The sequence below is a fragment of the Danio aesculapii genome, chromosome 7 (genome assembly GCF_903798145.1).
Source record: "Danio aesculapii chromosome 7, fDanAes4.1, whole genome shotgun sequence".
NCBI classification, from domain to species: Eukaryota; Metazoa; Chordata; class Actinopteri; order Cypriniformes; family Danionidae; genus Danio; species Danio aesculapii.
Window position 1 is genome coordinate 72,628,038 of NC_079441.1, and position 10,000 is coordinate 72,638,037.

A 10,000-nucleotide genomic window follows, 5' to 3' on the forward strand; every position below is an offset into this window, starting at 1 on the left:
ATGGTCAAGACGATCTGCTGCAGTTCAAAGCGAGCATCAGAATGGGGAAGAAAGAGGATTTAAGAGACTTTGAATGTGACATGGTTGTTGGTGCCAGACGGGCTGCTCTGAGTATTTCAGAAACTGCTGATCTACTGGGATTTTCACGCACAACCATCTCTAGGGTTTACAGAGAATGATCCGACAAAGAGGAAATATCCAGTGAGCGGCAGTTCTGTGGGCGCAAATGCCTTGTTGATGCCAGAGGTCAGAGGAGAATGGCCAGACTGGTTCCAGCTGATAGAAAGGCAACAGTAACTCAAATAAGCACTCGTTACAACCGAGGTCTGCAGAAGAGCATCTCTGAACACACAACACGTCCAACCTTGAGGCGGATGGGCTACAGCAGCAGAAGACCACACCGGGTGCCGCTCCTGTCAGCTAAGAACAGGAAACTGAGGCTACAATTCACACAGGCTCACCAAAACTGGACAATAGAAGATTGGAGAAACGTTGCCTGGTCTGATGAGTCTCCATTTCTGCTGACACATTCAGTCGGCTCAGAATTTGGCCTCAACAACATGAAAGCATGGATCCATCCTGCCTTGTATCAGCGGTTCAGGCTGGTGGTGGTGGTGTAATGGTGTGGGGGAGATTTTCTTTGGGTCCATTAGTACCAATTGAGCATGGTGTCAACACCACAGCCTACCTGAGTATTGTAGCTGACCATGTCCATCCCTTTATGACCACAGTGTCTCCATCTTCTGATGGCTACTTCCAGCAGGATAACGCACCATGTCATAAAGCGCCAATCATCTCAGACTGGTTTCTTGAACATGACAATGAGTTCACTGTACTCAAATGGCCTCCACAGTCACCAGAGCTCAATCCAATAGAGCACCTTTGGGATGTGGTGGAACGGGAGATTGGCATCATGGATGTGCAGCCGACAAATCTGCAGCAACTGTGTGATGCTATCATGTCAATATGGAGCAAAATCTCTGAGGAATATTTCCTGTAGCTTGTTGAATCTCTGCCACTTAGAATTAAGGCAGTTTTGAAGCCAAAAGGGGGTACAATTCGGTTCTAGTAAGGTGTACCTAATAAAGTGGCCGGTGAGTGTTTATCACATCAGTAATTGTTATTTGTGCTAATTAAAATGCATCACAAATGTATTAAATGCTAGGTTAACTTGATTTTTTTATTACTTTACCTGGACTTAATTTCCCAAATATTAAATCTGTTTTGCCCTTTCGGCGCAGTTATTAAAGCGAAATGAATCTCTGAGTCGGTCACCGGGTCACTATAGTGATTTCAGGGAACAGTCATGTGACTTGTGATGTCACAGCAGCAGTATTTCAGATGCAGAGCAGATCAGTTCCTCTAGGAGATGTGAGAAACGAGCAACTCTTGACTTCTGGGACTGTTTCTTCAAGCCGTGGCAGAAACACACACGCCACGCACTCTTGTGTTGAGTTTAATCAAAACACTCCTCCAGCGAGAGGAAGACATGTGTTTATTTGCTAATGAGACGCAACTAAAGATGTTGTCTTGTAGGCTGCCTGCTGGCTTTATACACACAAACACACATTAACACACACTCACTCACAAACACTCTCTCTCTTAAACACACACACACACACACATGCAAATACACACACACATTAACACACATTAACAACATTCACTCACAAACATGATCTCTCTTTCTCTCACACACACACACATGCATAACAATGCACTCTCGCGCAGACAAAACCATGCATTCACACACAAACACACACACACACTCTCTCACACGACAGGCACGCATTCGCTCACAAACACTTTCTCTCTCACACTCACACACTCACACATATATTAACAGATACTCATGCACACACACACACATGCTCACACACACAATTAAACACTCATTTCACATTGTTCACATTGTGGAACTGATCTGGGAGCTGCTAAAGGGCCCAGCTGCTTTAGCGTTCACACAATGATCTTCCCTTTTCAGCAAGTGTATTCAACATGCTTTAAAAAACATACTGTACATGACAATGCAGCATTTATGAATCTGTCGACAAGTTATGTGATTTAATGAATTATTATTAACAATAAACAGACATTTTTAATCATATATAAGCAATTTGTATGTACACAAAATACTCACCGGCCACTTTATTAGGCACACCTATCCAAGTGCTTGTTAATGCAAATATCTAATCAGCCAATCACATGGCAGAAACTCAATACATTTAGGCATGTAGACATGGTCAAGACGATCTGCTGCTGTTCAAACTGAGCATTAGAATGGGGAAGAAAGGGGATTTAAGTGACTTTGAACGTGGCATGGTTGTTGCTGCCAGACGGGCTGCTCTGAGTATTTCAGAAACTGCTGATCTACTGGGATTTTCAGGCACAACCATCTCTAGGGTTTACAGAGAATGGTCCGACAAAGAGGAAATATCCAGTGAGCGGCAGTTCTGTGGGCGCAAATGCCTTGTTGATGCCAGAGGTCAGAGGAGAATGGCCAGACTGGTTCCAGCTGATAGAAAGGCAACAGTAACTCAAATAAGCACTCGTTACAACCGAGGTCTGCAGAAGAGCATCTCTGAACACACAACACGTCCAACCTTGAGGCGGATGGGCTACAGCAGCAGAAGACCACACCGGGTGCCGCTCCTGTCAGCTCAGAACAGGAAACTGAGGCTACAATTCACTTGCCTAATTACTCTAACTTTACCCTAATTAACCTAGTTAAGCCTTTAAATGTCAATTTAAGCTGAATACTCGTGTCTTGAAGAATATCTAGTCTAATATTATGTGCTGTCATCATGGCAGAGAAAAAAAAGTGATTAGAAATGAGTTATTAAAACTATAAAAATATACAGGGGGGGCTAATAATTCTTGTTTGCCTTTTTCTTACAAGATCTTTGTGTTTTGGTTCCATCCAGTGTGACTAACAGTCAGCTGAGGGCATGTAGAAATATTATGGTTGATTTGTTTGGTTTGAATCAAACTCATCATGACCTTGGTGTTGCTTCTGGTCTCGCTCTACAGAGTGAACTGCAGGAACACTGACACTTCTTCTCACACTTTCACTTCTGCTTACTGCTATACACACACACACACATACACAGACACATGCTAGAGGTAAAATCTCTACCTTTAATGTCATGTGGGAGATTAGTAAAAATAGAAATTACAAGTCGAGATAGCATTCATCTAATACGAGCATGCAAATCTCTTTCCGATTTCCTCTGTTCATGCACAAAACCTCTTGCACACCCTCAAATATACATTGCTCAAGCACAGATTTTCTTGTGCGCTCTTATATAAACACTGCTGAAGTTCGATTTAGTACGTTTATATATGTTTACATAACGAGTATCTCTCCAACATTTATCAGATTTGTGGGGAATATTTCTGAATGTCTCTAATAGACCTGCAGAACGGTATTGATGCATCCTGAAGTAAAGCGAAACGGCCGTAAACTCCAGCTAGATAAAGTCATTATATGCTGAACCACAGACCTTTATCTACTAATAAAGCATAATTATGGAAACTGTGTTCATCATGACTGAAAGCTACGTCGTGTTTGGAGTGTGATGGCATCGCGCAGCTCTGTCAGTCAGTCAGCCAGGATGTAACCTTAAACAAATAACACACAGCACTACTACAATTACAGAAAACTTCACTCTGTTATATTTCATTTACAAATTTTATACCTTTTGGTGTGATTATAACCTGCTGTATATAATAAAAACCAGCAACAACTGAAGGTTTTGAATGAGAAGTTGTAATGTAGCCATGGCAGGAATGCATTTTGGTGTGGCGCCCTGCCATGGAAGAATAAATATAGCGGAAACCATGCATTATTTATACATTAGGATTCATTCATTCATTTTCTTTTCGGCTTAGTCCCTTTAATAATTCAGGATCGCCACAGTGGAATGAACCGCCAACTTATCCAGCACATGTTTTATGCAGCGGATGCCCTTCCAGCCGCAACCATCTCTGGGAAACATCCATACGCTCATACACATCACTCACACTCATACACTACGGACAATTTAGCCTACCCAATTCACCTGTACCGCATGTCTTTGGACTGTGGGGGAAACCAGAGCACCCGGAGGGAGGGAGAACATGCAAACTCCACACAGAAACGCCAACTGACCCAGCCGAGGCTCGAACCAGCGACCTTCTTGCTGCCACTGCGTCGCCCCATTAGGATTCATGTCATATAACAATATAAATCCTAATATATATAGAATATTGTTACTAATTTAAAGTCCACATTTGACCAAGTATTTTTTAACGAGGTGTTTAAGAACATACAACACAAATACATGACTATTTATTAAAAGGTGGAGAAAAAAATCATAATTTCAGACAAAAATGACTGCTAGACTTGTTCTTAATGTGTGTAGTGTTTTTCTTGATTTATTTAATATTATATATTGTGCATGTGTGTGTGTGTGTGTTGTAGATCCGCGCTGGTGAACCGGCCGCCATCATCTCTCGTGAGCTGTCGGAGCAGACGAAGGGTCATCTGCATGCAGGTGATGTGACCTACAGCGTTCGGGCCCTCGGTCACCTTATTGACCTGCTGGACGTCCAGCTGCGCAACCTGACGCCCGGCGGCAAAGACAGCGCCGCACGCAGTCTCAACAAGGTACTGCACATAGCATATATTGACACAGCATTGATGAGTCACAATACACATCTGTTTAAAGATTGTTTTCATTATGTTTTATGCACTATAGTAGCATTGAGTAGATTTTTTAGTGAAACGAATGATAAACAAGTGTAAAGAGAGTGTGAAATGATTGAGAAACAAGTATGAGGCAAATGTGAAACGAGTGTGAAGCAAAAGTGAAACGAGTGTGAAGCAAATGTGAAACGTGTGCGAAACAAGTGTGAAATGAGTGTGAAACACATGAGAAATTAGTATAAAATGAGTGTGAAACAAGTAAGAAATGAGTGTGAAAATGGAGTGTAAAACAAGTGTAAAGAGAGTGTGAAATGATTGAGAAACAAGTATGAGGCAAATGTGAAACGAGTGTGAAGCAAAAGTGAAACGAGTGTGAAGCAAAAGTGAAATGAGTGTGAAACACATGAGAAATGAATATGAAGTGAGTGTGAAACAAGTAAGAAATGAGTGTGAAAATGTGAAATGAGTGTTAAACAAGTGTAAAGAGAAACAGTGTGAAATGAGTGTGAACAAGTGTGAAATTAATGTGAAACTAATGAAGTGAATGTGAAACGAGTGAAGAGGATGTGGAATAGTGTGAAACGAGTGTAAAATGTATGTGAAACGAGTGATGAGAATGAGTAAAAGTGTGAAACGAGTGTGAACAAGTGTGAAATTTATGTGAAATGAGTGAAATGAATGTGAAACGAGCGAAGAGAATGTGGAACAATATGGAGTCAATGTGAAACTGTGATGCAAGTATGAAATGAGTGTGATACGAATGTGAAAGGAGTGTGAAGCAAGTATGGAACAACATAAAGCGATTGTGGAACAATATGAAGCAAATGTGAATTGAGTGTGAGCAAGTGTGAAATGAATGTCAAACGAGTGAAGAGAATGTGGGAACGTGTGAAACGAGTGTGAAATGAGTGCAGCGAATGAGGAACAATGTGAAGTAAGTGAACAAGCGTGAAATGAATGTGAAACGAGTGAATGTGAAACGATTAAAGCGAATGTGAAACGAGTGAAGAGAATGTGGAAAAGTCTGAAACGAGTGTGAACAAGTGTGAAGTGAATGTAAAAAAAGTGAAATGTATTTGAAACGAGTGAAGCGAATGAGAAATGAGTGAAACGAATGTGAAAGGAATGTGAATCAATTATGGTATATGATGCGAATGCGGAACAATGTGAAGCAAATGTGAAACGAGTGTGAAAGGAATGTGAATCGATTATGGAATATGATGTGAAATGAATGTAAAATGAGTGAAGAAAATGTGGAAAAGTGTGAAACGAGTGTGAAACAAGTGTGAAATTCATGTGAAAGGAGTGAAACGAATGTGAAATGAGTGTGAATTGAATGTGGAACAATGTGAAGTGAATGTGAAACTGTGATGTGAGTATGAAATGAGTGAAACGAATATGAAAGGAATGTGAATCAATTATGGAATATGACGCGAATGTGGAACAATGTGAAGCAAATGTGAAACAGTGTGAAATGAATGTGAACAAGTGTGAAATGAATGTGAAACGAGTAAAGAGAATGTGGAAAAGTGTGAAACGAGTGTGAAATGTATGTGAAATTAATGTGAAATGAGTGAAGCCAATTTGGAACAATATGGAGTCAATGTGGAACAATGTGAAGCAAATGTAAAACAGTGTGAAATAAGTGAACAAGTGTGAAATGAATGTGAAACGACTGTAAAATGAATGTGAAATGAGTGTTAAGCGAATGTGGAGCAATGTGAAGTGAATGTGGAACAATGTGAAGTGAATGTGAAAGTGTAAAACGAGTGTAAACAAATGTGGAATGAATGTGAAACAAGTGAAGTGAATGTGGAACAATCTGAAGTGAATGTGAAAGTGTAAAATGAGTGTAAACAAATGTGGAATGAATGTGGAACAATATGGAGTCAATGTGGAACAAAGTGAACGAATATGAAACAGTATGAAATGAGTGTGAACAAGTGTGAAATGAATGAAACAATGTAACCGTTTAATACTTCAGTGGAATCACAGCAGAACAAGTGTGAGATGAGTGTGAACAAGTGTGAAATGAGTGTACAGTGAGGTCAAACATCTGTCCGGCTGCGGCATTTATTACTTCAGCACAAACACAGCAGAAAGCCTTCAGTCATTATCACACAATAAAGTCTGACTGTGTGATCGAGACCCGGCGCAAAGCTCATTACACGCCTGCTTACCAGAAAAATCAATCAAGCACATCAAATATTGATTCCAGCTGAAATGATTCTGTTATGTGAGAAGAAAGAACGAAAGAAACTGCAGTGAACAACATCTGTGAAGTCCTGATCAATCTGACGCTGTTTATCTGCTCAAAATGAACGCTCATGACTGTATTTATACTGCTTATCAAACCACTGACATTTCTGCTCATTAGAAAAGTGAAGGAAGCACCTCTGGGTCATTTTATTAGCACTAAAAGAGCAAACAAAAGTCTAAATCCTCTCAAAAATGTTGCTTTTGAATTTGAAAAGACTACAAAATGCGCCTCTCGTGTATTATAGGTACATACACCGGCCACTTTATTAGGTACAGCTTACTAGAATCAGGTTGGCCCTCTTTTGGCTTCAGAACTGCCTTAATCCTTCGTGGCAGAGATTCATCAAGCTACTGGAAATATTCCTCAGAGATTTTGCTCCATATTGACATGATAGCATCACGCAGTTGCTGCCGCAGTTGATCCATGATGCAAATCACCCATTCCACCACATCCCAAAGGTGCTCTATTGAATTGAGATCTGCTGACTGTGGAGGCCATTTGAGTACAGTGAACTCATTGCCATGTTCAAGAAACCAGTCTGAGATGATTGGCGCTTTATGAAATGGTGCGTTATCCTGCTGGAAGGATTGTTGCTGACCAGATTGTTGCTGTATTGTTGCTGACCATGTCCATCCCTTTATGACCACAGTGTAGCCATCTTCTGATGGCTACACTGTGGTCATAAAGGGATGGACATGGTCAGCAACAATACTCAGGTAGGCTGTGGCGCTGACACCATGCTCAATTGGTACTAATGAGCCCAAAGTGTGCCAAGAAAATCAGCCTGAACCACCACCACCCTGAACCGCTGATACATAGAAATTTGCATTAACGAGCAGTTGGACAGGTGTACCTAATAAAGTGGCCAGTGAGTGAAAGTTTGGAATATATTTAATTCATTCATTCAGTCATTTTATTTTCAGCTTAGTCCCTTTATTAATCAGGGGTCGCCACAGCGGAGTGAACCACCAACTTATCCAGCATATGTATAATATGTCAACCCAGTACTGGGAAACTCCCATACACTCCTATTCACACACACACACACTATAGCCAGTTTAGCTTATTCAATTCCCCTATAGCGCATGTGTTTGGACTTTGGGGGTAACCGGAGCACCCGGAGGAAACCCACACCAACCAGGGGAGAACAGGGAAGCTCCACACAGCTGGGGCTCGAACCAGCGACCTTCTTGCTGTGAGGCGATCGTGCTACCCACTGGTCCACCGTGAAGCCCCGAATATGTTTAATATATTAGTTAAATAATGTCACCTTTTTTATAACTGTATACTTAACACCCTTACTGTAAGTATACTTTAAAACAGTGCATACTTTCATAAGGGGGTTGCAATTAGTTTAATCATGTAAGAAGTCAAATTAGCCAATCAGATTAACGAGGAATTTTCACATTATTTACATGCAGCATGTGCTACGGCTAACAGAATCTGCAAACCTCACATATGTGTGTGTGTTGAACTGATAAAGTGTGTGTGTGTGTGTGTGTGTGGTGAGAAAGAGCAGTAGGTGTTTTTATAATGATGCCTGTGTTTGTCAGAATGAATGATCCCCTGTATTTCTCCTCTCTGTCAGACGCCGCAGTAAAAATAGCTTTAACTGTGGTGAAGGAAACTCTGAGGACATCATGAATAATCTGAACGTTATTAAAGATTCTGTGGAGTTAAAGAGCTCCTGTTTGAGGTGTTTTCTCTAGTCCTGCGCGTAGTTTATCTCCACATGCGGACCAGCAGATCACACACTCGGAGAACAGAGACTTTCATTCAGACGCTGTGTGTGTGTGTGTGTGTGTGTGTGTGTGTGTGTGTGTGTGTGTGTGCATGTGTGTGTTTATAATACACACACTGAGTCTGAAATTAATAATCATTTTATTTAGGAATAATACGGTTATGTATGTATGAAGGCGGCTCGGTGGCTCAGTGGGTAGTGCTGTCGCCTCACAGCAAGAAGGTCGCTGGTTTGAGTCCCTTCTGTGTCAGTTGTCGTTTCTGTGTGGAGTTTGCATGTTCTCCTCATGTTGGTGTGGGTTTCCTCCGGGTGCTCCGGTTTCCCCCACAGTCCAAACACATGCGCTATAGGGGAATTGATTAACTAAAGAGGTCGTAGTGTATGAGTATGTGTGTGAATGAGAATGTATAGGTGTTTCCCAGTTCTGGGTTGCAGCTGCAAGGGCATCCACTGTGTAAAAAGTTTGCTGGAATAGATGACGGTTCATTCCACTGTGGTGATCCCAGAAGTAGAGACTAAGCTAAACGAAAATGAAATAATGTATGTATGAATGAATAAAATTTCTAATATTTTGGATAAAATTGCATTTATTAATTAATTAATTAATTAATTTATTTATTTATTTATTTATTCGTTTATTTATTTATTTATTTATTTATTTATTCATTTATTTATTTATTTATTTATTTATTTATTTATTTATTTATTCGTTTATTTATTTATTTATTTGTTTATTTATTTATTTGTTCATTTATTTATTTATTTATTTATTTATTCGTTTATTTATTTGTTCGTTCGTTCGTTCGTTCGTTCGTTCGTTCGTTCGTTCGTTCGTTCGTTCGTTCGTTCGTTCGTTCGTTCGTTCGTTCGTTCGTTCGTTCGTTCGTTCGATCGTTCGTTCGTTCGTTCGTTCGTTCGTTCGTTCGTTCGTTCGTTCGTTCGTTCGTTCGTTTGTTCGTTTGTTTATACGTTCGTTCTTTCATTCATTTATTTATTTATTTATTTATTTAATCATTTATTTATTTATTCGTTTATTTATTTGTTCGTTCGTTCGTTCGTTCGTTCGTTCGTTCGTTCGTTCGTTCGTTCGTTCGTTCGTTCGTTCGTTCGTTCGTTCGTTCGTTCGTTCTTTCATTCATTCATTCATTTATTTATTTATTTATTCGTTTGTTTATTTATTTATTTATTTGTTTATTTATTTATTTGTTTGTTTATTTATTTATTTATTCATGTATTTATTTATTCGTTTATTTATTTATTTATTTGTTTGTTTATTTAGTTATTTATTTATTTGTTTATTTATTTATTTATT

The 10,000-nt window shown here is 39.8% G+C and overlaps 1 protein-coding gene across 1 annotated transcript in view; it reads left to right on the forward strand.

The window, feature by feature from the left end:
* Positions 1–10,000, forward strand: part of LOC130232525 (adhesion G protein-coupled receptor L3-like) — a 242,469-nt gene that overhangs the window by 130,684 nt on the left and 101,785 nt on the right. The window contains 1 exon segment of the mRNA XM_056462477.1: positions 4,463–4,648. Within this exon segment, the coding sequence (XP_056318452.1) occupies positions 4,463–4,648 (186 nt within the window).